The sequence below is a fragment of the Salmo salar genome, chromosome ssa19 (assembly GCF_905237065.1).
Source record: "Salmo salar chromosome ssa19, Ssal_v3.1, whole genome shotgun sequence".
Taxonomy (NCBI): domain Eukaryota; kingdom Metazoa; phylum Chordata; class Actinopteri; order Salmoniformes; family Salmonidae; genus Salmo; species Salmo salar.
In genome coordinates, this window is record NC_059460.1 from 12,472,642 (window position 1) to 12,486,888 (window position 14,247).

The 14,247-nt window shown below is 46.6% G+C and overlaps 1 protein-coding gene across 4 annotated transcripts in view; it reads left to right on the forward strand.

The window, feature by feature from the left end:
- LOC106578470 (rho guanine nucleotide exchange factor 4) overlaps positions 1 to 14,247 on the forward strand; it is an 83,281-nt gene that overhangs the window by 14,141 nt on the left and 54,893 nt on the right. Inside the window, exon 1 of one of the 4 annotated variants that reach the window (XM_014157295.2) lies at positions 2,829 to 2,939. The exons of the other annotated variants lie outside the window; for them this stretch is intronic. Coding sequence (XP_014012770.2) covers positions 2,864 to 2,939 — 76 coding nt within the window. The 5' untranslated portion in view covers positions 2,829 to 2,863. Of the gene's footprint in view, positions 1 to 2,828; positions 2,940 to 14,247 lie in introns of those variants that run through there. 4 annotated transcript variants of the gene reach the window in all.

Below are 14,247 nucleotides of genomic sequence, written 5' to 3' on the forward strand. Positions count from 1 at the left end.
AATAGCCTGCTCTCGCCATCTCATTCTCAAAGAGCTCTAGTCAGTCATTGTGAAGGAGTGTGTGTGTGTGTGTGTGTGTGTGTGTGTGTGTGTGTGTGTGTGTGTGTGTGTGTGTGTGTGTGTGTGTGTGTGTGTGTGTGTGAGAGAGAGTTGCTGACTGTTTCTATGAGAATGCTATTGCAGTATTTTTCTAGTGCCGAACTCTTCTTAGTTCTGGCAGGGGGTTGTTCTGTCCTTGGGCCTCCCTCCTCCTCCTCTCTCTCTCTCTCTCTCTCTCTCTCTCTCTCTCTCTCTCTCTCCATCTCTCTCTCTCTCCATCTCTCTCTCTCTCTCTGTCTCACTCTCTCTCTCTCTCTCTCTGTCTCTCTCTCTCTCTCTCAATTCAATTCAATTCAATTCAATTCGCTTTATTGGCATGACGTAACAATATACATATTGCCAAAGCTTATTTTGGATATTTACAATATAAAAATAAATAAAAAATGAGAATCAAATATTCTCAACGGGACAACAGTAACAACAATAACCAAGGGTCAAAATAACCAACACATTCAACAATAACAATGATCATACAGTAGAGTACATGTGCAGGTTTATTGGTCTGTCAGACACTGTCCCTCAACTTATGGAAGGCAGCAATGTAGTGCGCTGCCAACACACAGCTCTCTGCGTCCTCCCCCAACAGGACGGGTAGCCTATCCTCATCAGAGAGGTCTGTGAAACCTTGAATAAGGGTTTCAAATTTGGGGAAATGACACTCTCTAATTGTTTTATATTTTTGACATTTTGTCAGGAAATGCAGCTCCGTCTCAGGTTCTGCTGTGGTGCAGTGGTTGCACAGCCTTTCCTCTACAGGGAGCCAGGTTTTCCTGTGTCTACCCTTCTCAATGGCAAGGCTGTGCTCACTGAGCCTGTAATTTGTCAAGGTTTTTCTAAGGTTTTGATCAGTAACCATGGTCAAATATTTAGCCATAGTGTACTGTCGATTTAGGGCCAGATAGCACTGCATTTTGCTTTGTGTTTGTGCTTGTGTTTCCCAATAAGCAATGTAGTTTTGTTTTGACTGTGATTTGTAATTGTAATTTGGTTCATACTGATTGATTGGATCTCTGATTGATCTCTCTCTCTCCATATCTCTCTCTCTCTCGCTCTCTCTCTCCGTATCTCTCTCTTTCTCTCTCTCTCTCTCTCTCTCTCTCTCTCTCTCTCTCTCTCTCTCTCTCTCTCTCTCTCTCTCTCTCTCTCTCTCTCTCTCTCTCTCTCTCTCTCTCTCTCTCTCTCTCTCTCTCCGTATCTCTCTCTCTCTCTCTCTCTCCGTATTTCTCTCTCTCTCTCTCTCTCTCGCTCTCTCTCTCCGTATCTCTCTCTCTCTCGCTCTCTCTCTCCGTATCTCTCTCTCTTTCTCTCTCTCTCGCTCTCTCTCTCCGTATCTCTCTCTCTCTCTCTCTCGCTCTCTCTCTCCGTATCTCTCTCTCTCTCGCTCTCTCTCTCCGTATCTCTCTCTCTTTCTCTCTCTCTCTCTCTCTCTCTCCATATCTCTCTCTCTCTCTGTGTGTGTGTGTGTGTGTGTGTGTGATGAGGGTCAGTGTAGTGGGAATGCCTGGAACCATCTCCCTCGTGTGTAGTTCCCTGTGTTCTGTGTGTAATATATCCTGAGGTACAGAGACATCCCGTTCAAGTGGAAACAAATCATGTATCTGTTTTACTTTGAGGAGTTTGTACATGTGCTGTCTAGCCAGCCAGACAGCCGTTTATCTTCCTGTGTTGATCTAGATTGCGTATCATGGAGCAGAACCTGAAATAACACTGTTTTGTATCTTTGCAAAGTTACTACAGAGCACTGTTGAATCAGTGGATAGGATATAACTCAGTGGGATTCAACTAGGTGTGTGTTTACTGTTTATGTAGTTAAATAGAATGGTGGATCAGGTTAGCCCCCCTCTCTCTATCTGTCTCTTCCTTTCTCAATATCCCCCCCCCCCCCCCCCCCTACAGTGCTTTAGAAACAGCAGGCGGGGGAGATGGGGGGGAGGAGGGGGGATTTTTTTTTCAGTCCCACCTTAATGGTACTGCACCATAACATTAGAGAGTCATCAGCCATCAGCGGCAGCCAGTCAGCTCCCAGGCAAACGACACTGCAGAGCTGCAGAGCCCCCCTAAAGGACCCCCACTGATGTCTGTCTGTAGCTGTGTGGTTGTAGCCTGAGTGTGGATGTGTGTGCGACCGCTCGGCTATGTGAGTTAGCAACAGCGAGGGAGGGAGGGAGGGAGAGCGAGCGAGCGAAGAAGGGAGAGAGAGCGATAGAGAGCGAGCGACGGAGAGAGAGCGAGAGAGAGAGAGAAAGAGAAGGGAGGCGCAGCAGCCTGCGAGAGCAGAGCAGAGCCAGAGAGAGGAGCAACAGCAGAGACTGAAGCACTCACTGACTGGCTGTGGAGCCGACTGACACACATACAGCCTACCTACCTGGCTAGAGAGGCCTGGTAGAGGCTACAGCACCGTTACCTACCTACCACCCTGCCTACCTACATACCCAGCGTTACCTACCTGTCTCTGGGAGAAACCATCTACCTGACCACCACTACTACCAGGCTCCAGTGCCCAGCTCCAGGTCTGTGTTCGGGGGCCCTCCTGTTCTGATGCGGACCCAGCAGGGCTCTGAGGGGCCCGTGCCCCTGCCCGGGGGCAGCTGTGGCAGCAGCGGCAGCACCAGCTCTGGACTCTCCCCTGGATCTCCTGGTTCGGACTCGGACAGCGGTACCCCCACCAGGGGAGGAGGAGGGGGGGGTGGTGGAGGAGGAGGAGGAGGAGGAGGAGGAGGGGGGGGTCTGGGGGAAAGATGGGGGGGCAGGAGGAGGAGGAGGGATGGGGAGCCTAGGAGGTACTCTCAGGGGGGTCCTCTCCCACTATTGGAGCCTGGAGAGCCTGCACTCCACCACTGGTAAGAGGGTACCTACCTCACACACAACACACGCACACACCATATACACACCACACACACCTCAGTGGGAGTAGGGTTAAAGGGTTTGTGTGTTTTTGGCCTGGCGGGTTTAGAAGGGAGGGGTGTTACCTGTCAGTCATTCTGAGTGTGATGGTTGCCATGGTTTTGTGGTGCTGGAGTCTGTCAGTCTGTTCTGACCAGACCTGTTGATGAGTTGTCAACCATGGATTAAAGGCACTGGCCGTGTAACTGTTGTCTTGGCGTTAGTAAACATGCTTCAGACTGTGACATGATATGACTTCATCTCCTATTGGCTCAGATAAAGGATGCATTGAGTTGGTGTTGTCTTACATTAGACACAGGCCTGTGTCGTTTTGCTGCTAAGATCTTCTGCATGTTTCCTCTGTAGGAAGACATGACAGAGTACGAGGTGTGACAGATGATTATGCTCACTTAATGAGGTGTATCAGGTTAGTGGTTATCCAGCACAAAGGTCTTTGGGTAAGAGATGTATATTTTCACACAGAGCTGATGAGGTTGTTTGATAAATGGTGGAAGATATGGAGGGTGTTGGCCTCAACTGGAATAGCGATGTGTGATATTATGGTGTATTTGTCATATACAGCAGACGGAGGATTAAGTCATTTTGTCATTATGGCAGAGGGCTGTGTGTTTGTGTGTGTGTATCTTTGAGCGTGCATGTGCCTGTGTGTGTGCATGTGCACATATGTGTGTATGTGTGTGTGTGTGTTAGCATGTGTGTGAATTTGCACACTCTGTAAGTGCCTGTGCAGTACCTGTTTGCTATTTCTGCTGTTGTCATCTGAGCGGGTGCAGCCAGGCTTGGAGTGTAATGATTCAGGAGAGAAGAGATGGCAGTTCTACTAGCTACAGGCTAAAATGCCACTGTGTGTGTGTGTGCGTGTGTTTGTGTGTGTGTTTGTGTGCGTGTGTATGTGACGGCAGCCCCATTAGCTACAGGCTAAAATGTCAGACCACAGCTGTTATTAAAGGCAGTAGAAGGGAAGAGGCACTAATAGGCTAGCTACTGTTTGTCACATCAACCCCACATCAAGGGTTAGTCTCTTATCAAACAGGTGCCAATCAGTGTCGTCATGGTAACAGTGATCTGAGTGTGGGGTGGATGTTTGTTATGTATATATGGCTAATATCTTCACTGCATTGCTCAGTTTCAGTTGATGAACTTTACGTACTGTACATGTTATATGGGGGGGGGGGGATACAGTAGGAGAGAATCCTTGGTGTTTGTTGCCAAGTGCACTTTCACACACACATACGCACACATTCACACACACACACACACACACACACACACACACACACACGGAATGTTATTGGAGAAAGCTGTGGTTTTCAGAATGGCCCTGGTCAGAATCTAAACTGGCGTTGTCTCTGCCTCTCTCTCTCACACACCCACACATTGTGCTCTCTCTCTGTCTCTCTTGCTCTCTTCCTCTCTCTCTCTCTTCCTCTCTCTCTCTCTCTCTCTCTCTTTCTCTCTTCCTCTCACTGCTTGTGAAACCTGATACATGGTAAACATTAAAAGCTGAGCCACTCGGTCTCCATTGAAGCTGTCGCACTGCCACTGATGAACTGAGAGAGAGAGAGAGAGAGAGAGAGAGAGACAGACAGACAGACAGACAGACAGACAGACAGACAGACAGACAGACAGACAGACAGACAGACAGACAGACAGACAGACAGACAGACAGACAGACAGACAGACAGACAGACAGACAGACAGACAGACAGACAGACAGACAGACAGACAGACAGACAGACAGACAGACAGAAAGGAGATAGATGGAGAGAGACAGACAGAGAGACAGAAAGGAGATAGATGGAAAGAGAGAGACCGACAGAGAGACAGAAAGGAGATAGATGGAAAGAGAGAGACAGACAGAGAGACAGAAAGGAGATAGATGGAAAGAGAGAGACAGACAGAGAGACAGAAAGGAGATAGATGGAAAGAGAGAGACAGAGCTAGAGAGCATCAAGAGAGGAGAATAGAGTGAGAGAAGATGGTACAGATGTAGGATCTTAATTTGATCACTCTTTTTCATTCCGCAGAGAATGCAGATGAGCTTCATGATGTACATGAATTCACTTAAAACCCACACTAACACAAGGTTACAGTGCCTTGCAAAAGTTTTTCCTATTTTGTTGCATTACAACCTGTAATTTAAATTGATTTTTATTTGGATTTCATGTAATGGACTTACACAAAATAGTCCAAATTGGTGAAGTGAAATGAAAAAAATAACTTGTTTCGAAAAAACATAAAAGATTCAAAACTGAAAAGTGGTGGGTGCATATGTATTCACCCCCTTTGCTATGATGCTCTTAAATAACATCTGGTGCAACCAATTACCTTCAGAAGTCAAATAATTAGTTAAATAAAGTCCACCTTTATGCAATCTAAGTGTCACATGATCTGTCACATGATCTCAGTATATATACACCTGTTCTGAAAGGCCCCAGAGTCTGCAACACCACTAAGCAAGGGGCACCACCAAGCAAGTGGCACTATGAAGACCAAGGAGCTCTCCAAACAGGTCAGGGACAAAGTTGTGGAGAACAGATCAGGGTTGGGTTATAAAAAAATATCTGAAACTTTGAACATCCCACGGAGCACCATTAAATCCATTATTAAAAAATGGAAAGAATATGGCACCACAACAAACCTGCCAAGAGAGGGCCGCCCACCAAAACGTATGGACCAGGCAAGGAGGGCATTAATCATAGAGGCAACAAAGAGGCCAAAGATAACCCTGAAGGAGCTGCAAAACTCCACAGCGGAGATTGCAGTATCAGTCCATAGGACCACTTTAAGCCGTACACTCCACAGGGCTGGGCTTTACGGAAGAGTGGCCAGAAAAAAGCCATTGCTTAAAGAAAAAAAATAAGCAAACATGTTTGGTGTTCAGCAAAAGGCATGTGGGAGACTCCCCAAACATTTGGAAGAAGGTACTCTGGTCAGATGAGACTAAAATTGAGCGCAAACCCAACACTTCTCATCCCCATGGTGAAGCATGGTGGTGGCAGCATCATGCTGTGGGGATGTTTTTCATCGGCAGGGACTGTGAAACTGGTCAGAATTGAAGGAATGATGGATGGCGCTAAATACAGGGAAATTCTTGAGGGAAACCTGTTTCAGTCTCCCAGAGATTTGAGACTGGGACGGAGGTTCACCTTCCAGCAGGACAATGACCCTAAGCATACTGCTAAAACAACACTTGAGTGGTTTAAGGGGAAACATTTAAATGTCTTGGAATGGCCTAGTCAAAGCCCAGAACTCAATCCAATTGAGAATCTGTGGTATGACTTAAAGATTGCTGTACACTTTCGGAACCCATCCAACTTGAAGGAGCTGGAGCAGTTTTGCCTTGAAGAATTGGAAAAAAATCCCCGTGGCTAGATGTGTCAAGCTTATAGAGACATACCCCAAGAGACTTGCAGCTGTAATTGCTGGGAAAGGTGGCTCTACAATGTATTGACTTTGGGGAGGTGAATAGTTATGGACGCTCAAGTTTTCTGTTTTTTTGTCTTATTTCTTGTTTGTTTCACAAGAAAAAATATTTTGCATCTTCAAAGTGGTAGGCATGTTGTGTAAAACAAATGATACAACCCCCCCCCCCAAAATCCATTTTAATTCCAGGTTGTAAGGCAACATAATAGGAAAAATGCCAAGGGGTGTGAATACTTTCGCAAGCGACTGTATTATTGCAATTTTCATGTAGCTTACTTTTGGCCAACTAATGATCAAGCAACATTATGGACTAAATGTTCAAATCCTGTTGCTGCAGGATTATTTTGCTGTGACAATATAGGTCAAATTAAGATCCTATATCTTTAAGAGAAAGACCGATGAGTGAGAGGGGGATGGAGGGAAGAGAGGTAGTGAAAAGTGAGAGAAATACAGTTGAGACTCAAACACCTCGTCCATTCAGAAACCCTGGCTGCTCTCACCATAACAGTTACAGTGGGGGAAAAAAGTATTTGATCCCCTGCTGATTTTGTACGTTTGCCGACTGACAAAGAAAGGATCAGTCTATAATTTTAATGGTAGGTTTATTTGAACAGTGAGAGACAGAATAACAACAAAAGAATCCAGAAAAACGCATGTCAGAAATGTTATAAATTGATTTGCATTTTAATGAGGGAAAAGGTATTTGACCCCCTCTCAATCAGAAAGATTTCTGGCTCCCAGGTGTCTTTTATACAGGTAACGAGCTGAGATTAGGAGCACACTCTTAAAGGGAGTGCTCCTAAAAGCAGCTTGTTACCTGTAAAAAAGACACCTCTCCACAGAAGCAATCAATCAATCAGATTCCAAACTCTCCACCATGGCCAAGACCAAAGAGCTCTCCAAGGATGTCAGGGACAAGATTGTAGACCTACACAAGGCTGGAATGGGCTACAAGACCATCGCCAAGCAGCTTGTGAGAAGGTGACAACATTTTGTGCGATTATTCGCAAATGGAAGAAACACAAAAGAACTGTCAATATCCCTCGGCCTGGGGCTCCATGCAAGATCTCACCTCGTGGAGTTGCAATGATCATGAGAACGGTGAGGAATCAGCCCAGAACTACACGGGGGGATCTTGTCAATGATCTCAAGGCAGCTGAGACCATAGTCACCAAGAAAACAATTTGTAAAACACTACGCCGTCAAGGACTGAAATCCTGCAGCGCCCGCAAGGTCCCCCTGCTCAAGAATACATATACATGCCCGTCTGAAGTTTGCCAATGAACATTTGAATGACTCAGAGGACAACTGGGGAAAGTGTTGTGGTCAGATGAGACCAAAATGGAGCTCTTTGACATCAACTCAACTCGCCGTGTTTGGAGGAGGAGGAATGCTGCCTATGACCCCAAGAACACCATCTCCACCGTCAAACATGGAGGTGGAAACATTATGCTTTGGGGGTGTTTTTCTGCTAAGGGGACAGGACAACTTCACCGCATCAAAGCGACGATGGACGGGGCCATGTACCGTCAAATCTTGGGTGAGAACCTCCTTCACTCAGCCAGGGCATTGAAAATGGGTCGTGGATGGGTATTCCAGCATGACAATGACCCAAAACACACGGCCAAGGCAACAAAGGAGTGGCTCAAGAAGAAGCACATTAAGGTCCTGGAGTGGTCTAGCCAGTCTCCAGACCTTAATCCCATAGAAAAACTGTGGAGGGAGCTGAAGGTTTGAGTTGCCAAACGTCAGCCTCGAAACCTTAATGACTTGGAGAAGATCTGCAAAGAGGAGTGGGACAAAATCCCTCCTGAGATGTGTGCAAACCTGGTGGCCAACTACAAGAAACGTCTGACCTCTGTGATTGCCAACAAGGGTTTTGCCACCAAGTACTAAGTCATGTTTTGCAGAGGGGTCAAATACTTATTTCCCTCATTAAAATGCAAATCAATTTATAACATTTTTGACATGCGTTTTTCTGGATTTTTTTGTTGTTATTCTGTCTCTCACTGTTCAAATGAACCTACTATTAAAATTATAGACTGATCATTTCTTTGTAAGTGGGCAAACGTACAAAATCAGCAGGGGATCAAATACTTTTTTCCCCCACTGTATAACAGACTCTCCCCAGAGTCTTGTGCAGTCACACAGACAGTTTTCTCCTCTCCTGAAAAGCACAGCCCTGTAGCACACCAGCTGTAAACTGGACCTCGGGAAGCTTTTATGGGCTTGTTATGTTGTATGAGCCTGTCTTTCCTCTGCAACCCTTCCTAAGACAGAGCTGTGTTTGTGGAAGATAGCCAGGCGGCTGCTAATGGAATTTCATAGCAGCATTGATTTGAGCTTCATTGACCTCTGAGAGGGTGAAGATGAAAGGTCACAGATGTAGGTAGTAACCTGGCCAGGAAACCAGAAACAAACAGATAGAAAGACGAGTGATGTGCATCAGGTTTGCCCTTGAGAAGGAGGGTATTGGGTGTTTGAGTTTGCGAGAAAGAGAAGGAGACGGAAGAGGAGGAGGAAGAGGAGGAGGAAGAAGTAGAAAACAGCCAGACATTGATTCAAAGAGAAGTGTAATCGTATTCCGGCTAGTTGTTTTGGGAGGCGAGGTGACTGTGAGTGCTCCAGAGTTGACATGGGGACAGAGGAGAACGGGGATCTAGTGCCCCTCCCGAAACACAGAGCCCTAGTGACAGGCAATGTCCTCCCCCTCCCTCCCTCGCTGCTCTTAGACGGGGTGACGTTATCTCTTACTCTTCTCAGGGTTGGTGATTCACCCCCATTCAGATGCCATGATAACATGACACTCAGTCCATGCTGTAGCTGTTGCTGCTAGCTACTGAATCAGACTTTGATGTGGTTCCGCAGGCAGGCAGGCAGGCAGAGGCAAGCTGATAGAGAGGCAGGCACTTACACACAGCAGACATCACAGCTTTGTCACGCTCTGAGTATAGGATTACTCACGTCACGGCCGTGCCATTGTCCACTCTCAAACTTTCTGTCAGCTGATACTGAAATATTAGCTTCTTCTTGATCCAACAGTAAAAATAACCATATTCCGTAAAACGCCAGATTGTGTGCACTGTGCATGCATGTGTGATGGCCACTCTGAGGTGAAGCGAGGCCAGTTGGTCAGGGTCCAGGGACCTCACGCTAACCCTTCCACCAAGCACACTCTCTGTCAGCTAGCACAGATAGAGAGGAGGAGGAGGAGGAACCAAGTGAGAGATGTCTGAAAGCATCCATCCAAACAAGAGGGATGTGGACTCTGGAAAATAGGTTGTCTTTTACACCAGTACACACAGCCCTTGTGTACTGCAGCTTGGCTGCTCCTCGCAGTGTGTACTGGGCAGAGAGGGAAGAAAGGCCTTCGCTTCATCACACTACTGTCATCTCAACTCAAATCACTTCTAACCAGAGACAATTTCCCCTTAGTACAATACAGCTACATGCATATTTGCTGTGATGATTTTCTAGAAAGAAATGTCTTGTTCTTCTTTTTTGTAGGCCTTGTTATGTAGTCACACCCTATGTGATGTCCTGTTTCTCCAGTCATATTGACCAATGGGTGAAGGTTGTCACTAGAGAGGTATGAATATGTGATATTTCCGGTCTCAATTGATTGCACTTTTAATGCTGAATACAAAACAGTCATCTGTGACACTTGATGTGTTATGTACAGTGTAAGCAGGGCAGCAGGTATCCTAGCGGTTAAGAGCATTGGGCCAGTAACCGAAAGGTTGCTGGTTCCAATCCCCAAGCTGACTAGGTGAAGAATCTGTCAATGTGCCCTTAAGCAAGGCACTTAACCCTAATTGCTCCTGTAAGTCGCTCTGGATAAGAGTGTCGCCAAAATTACAAAAAATGTTCAAGTAAAAATGTAAGTGATATGGTTCTGTGGTGCGGTTGAGTGAGATTACTGATTTAAGTGATGTATGGATGGTTCTCTGGTGTGTTGGGTAGAGGTGTCAGTAGTGTTACAGGTTCTCTGGTGTGTTGGGTAGAGGTGTTACAGGTTTTCTGGTGTGTTGGGTAGAGGTGTTAGAAGTGTTACAGGTTCTCTGGTGTGTTGGGTAGAGGTGTTACAGGTTCTCTGGTGTGTTGGGTAGAGGTGTCAGAAGTGTTACAGGTTTTCTGGTGTGTTGGGTAGAGGTGTTAGAAGTGTTACAGGTGTTCCGGTGTGTTGGGTAGAAGTGTTACAGGTTTTATGGTGTGTTGGGTAGAGGTGTCAGAAGTGTTACAGGTGCGCTGGTGTGTTGGGTAGAGGTGCTAGAAGTGTTACAGGTTTTCTGGTGTGTTGAGTAGAGGTGTTAGAAGTGTCACCGGTTCTCTGGTGTGTTGGGTAGAGGTGTTAGAAGTGTTACAGGTTCTCTGGTGTGTTGGGTAGAGGTGTTACAGGTTCTCTGGTGTGTTGGGTAGAAGTGTTAGAAGTGTTACAGGTGTTCTGGTGTGTTGGGTAGAGGTGTTAGAAGTGTTACAGGTACTCTGGTGTGTTGGATAGAGGTGTTAGAAGTGTTACAGGTACTCTGGTGTGTTGGGTAGAGGTGTCAGAAGTGTTACAGGTGTTCTGGTGTTTTGGGTAGAGGTATTACAGGTTCTCTGGTGTGTTGGGTAGAGGTGTTACAGGTTCTCTGGTGTGTTGGGTAGAAGTGTTACAGGTGTTCTGGTGTGTTGGGTAGAGGTGTTGGAAGTGTTACAGGTACTCTGGTGTGTTGGGTAGAGGTGTTAGAAGTGTTACAGGTACTCTGGTGTGTTGGGTATAAGTGTTACAGGTTCTCTGGTGTGTTGGGTAGAAGTGTTACAGGTTCTCTGGTGTGTTGGGTAGAAGTGTTACAGGTGTTCTGGTGTGTTGGGTAGAGGTGTTCGAAGTGTTACAGGTACTCTGGTGTGTTGGGTAGAGGTGTTACAGGTTCTCTGGTGTGTTGGGTAGAGGTGTTACAGGTTCTCTGGTGTGTTGGGTAGAAGTGTTACAGGTGTTCTGGTGTGTTGGGTAGAGGTGTTTGAAGTGTTACAGGTACTCTGGTGTGTTGGGTAGAGGTGTCAGAAGTGTTACAGGTGTTCTGGTGTTTTGGGTAGAGGTGTTACAGGTTCTCTGGTGTGTTGGGTAGAGGTGTTAGAAGTGTTACAGGTTCTCTGGTGTGTTGGGTAGAGGTGTTACAGGTTCTCTGGTGTTTTGGGTAGAAGTGTTACAGGTGTTCTGGTGTGTTGGGTAGAGGTGTTCGAAGTGTTACAGGTACTCTGGTGTGTTGGGTAGAGGTGTTAGAAGTGTTACAGGTACTCTGGTGTGATGGGTAGAGGTGTTAGAAGTGTTACAGGTACTCTGGTGTGTTGGGTAGAGGTGTCAGAAGTGTTACAGGTGTTCTGGTGTGTTGGGTAGAGGTGTTACAGGTTCTCTGGTGTGTTGGGTAGAGGTGTTACAGGTTCTCTGGTGTGTTGGGTAGAGGTGTTACAGGTTCTCTGGTGTGTTGGGTAGAGGTGTTACAGGTTCTCTGGTGTGTTGGGTAGAGGTGTTACAGGTTCTCTGGTGTGTTGGGTAGAAGTGTTAGAAGTGTTACAGGTGTTCTGGTGTGATGGGTAGAGGTGTTAGAAGTGTTACAGGTTCTCTGGTGTGTTGGGTAGAGGTGTTACAGGTTCTCTGGTGTGTTGGGTAGAAGTGTTAGAAGTGTTACAGGTGTTCTGGTGTGTTGGGTAGAGGTGTTAGAAGTGTTACAGGTGTTCCGGTGTGTTGGGTAGAAGTGTTACAGGTTTTATGGTGTGTTGGGTAGAGGTGTCAGAAGTTTTACAGGTGCGCTGGTGTGTTGGGTAGAGGTGCTAGAAGTGTTACAGGTTTTCTGGTGTGTTGAGTAGAGGTGTTAGAAGTGTCACCGGTTCTCTGGTGTGTTGGGTAGAGGTGTTAGAAGTGTTACAGGTTCTCTGGTGTGTTGGGTAGAGGTGTTACAGGTTCTCTGGTGTGTTGGGTAGAAGTGTTACAGGTGTTCTGGTGTATTGGGTAGAGGTGTTCGAAGTGTTACAGGTACTCTGGTGTGTTGGGTAGAGGTGTTAGAAGTGTTACAGGTACTCTGGTGTGTTGGGTAGAAGTGTTACAGGTTCTCTGGTGTGTTGGGTAGAAGTGTTACAGGTTCTCTGGTGTGTTGGGTAGAAGTGTTACAGGTGTTCTGGTGTGTTGAGTAGAGGTGTTCGAAGTGTTACAGGTACTCTGGTGTGTTGGGTAGAGGTGTCAGAAGTGTTACAGGTGTTCTGGTGTTTTGGGTAGAGGTGTTACAGGTTCTCTGGTGTGTTGGGTAGAGGTGTTAGAAGTGTTACAGGTTCTCTGGTGTGTTGGGTAGAGGTGTTACAGGTTCTCTGGTGTGTTGGGTAGAAGTGTTACAGGTGTTCTGGTGTGTTGGGTAGAGGTGTTCGAAGTGTTACAGGTACTCTGGTGTGTTGGGTAGAGGTGTTAGAAGTGTTACAGGTACTCTGGTGTGATGGGTAGAGGTGTTAGAAGTGTTACAGGTACTCTGGTGTGTTGGGTAGAGGTGTCAGAAGTGTTACAGGTGTTCTGGTGTGTTGGGTAGAGGTGTTACAGGTTCTCTGGTGTGTTGGGTAGAGGTGTTACAGGTTCTCTGGTGTGTTGGGTAGAGGTGTTACAGGTTCTCTGGTGTGTTGGGTAGAGGTGTTACAGGTTCTCTGGTGTGTTGAGTAGAGGTGTTACAGGTTCTCTGGTGTGTTGGGTAGAGGTGTTACAGGTTCTCTGGTGTGTTGGGTAGAAGTGTTACAGGTGTTCTGGTGTGTTGGGTAGAGGTGTTCGAAGTGTTACAGGTACTCTGGTGTGTTGGGTAGAGGTGTTAGAAGTGTTACAGGTACTCTGGTGTGTTGGGTAGAAGTGTTACAGGTTCTCTGGTGTGTTGGGTAGAAGTGTTACAGGTTCTCTGGTGTGTTGGGTAGAGGTGTTACAGGTTCTCTGGTGTGTTGGGTAGAAGTGTTACAGGTGTTCTGGTGTGTTGGGTAGAGGTGTTCGAAGTGTTACAGGTACTCTGGTGTGTTGGGTAGAGGTGTTAGAAGTGTTACAGGTACTCTGGTGTGTTGGGTAGAAGTGTTACAGGTTCTCTGGTGTGTTGGGTAGAAGTGTTACAGGTTCTCTGGTGTGTTGGGTAGAAGTGTTACAGGTGTTCTGGTGTGTTGGGTAGAGGTGTTCGAAGTGTTACAGGTACTCTGGTGTGTTGGGTAGAGGTGTTACAGGTTCTCTGGTGTGTTGGGTAGAGGTGTTACAGGTTCTCTGGTGTGTTGGGTAGAAGTGTTACAGGTGTTCTGGTGTGTTGGGTAGAGGTGTAAGAAGTGTTACAGGTGTTCTGGTGTTTTGGGTAGAGGTGTTACAGGTTCTCTGGTGTGTTGGGTAGAGGTGTTAGAAGTGTTACAGGTTCTCTGGTGTGTTGGGTAGAGGTGTTACAGGTTCTCTGGTGTGTTGGGTAGAAGTGTTACAGGTGTTCTGGTGTGTTGGGTAGAGGTGTTCGAAGTGTTACAGGTACTCTGGTGTGTTGGGTAGAGGTGTTAGAAGTGTTACAGGTACTCTGGTGTGATGGGTAGAGGTGTTAGAAGTGTTACAGGTACTCTGGTGTGTTGGGTAGAGGTGTCAGAAGTGTTAAAGGTGTTCTGGTGTGTTGGGTAGAGGTGTTACAGGTTCTCTGGTGTGTTGGGTAGAGGTGTTACAGGTTCTCTGGTGTGTTGGGTAGAGGTGTTACAGGTTCTCTGGTGTGTTGGGTAGAGGTGTTACAGGTTCTCTGGTGTGTTGGGTAGAGGTGTTACAGGTTCTCTGGTGTGTTGGGTAGAGGTGTTACAGGT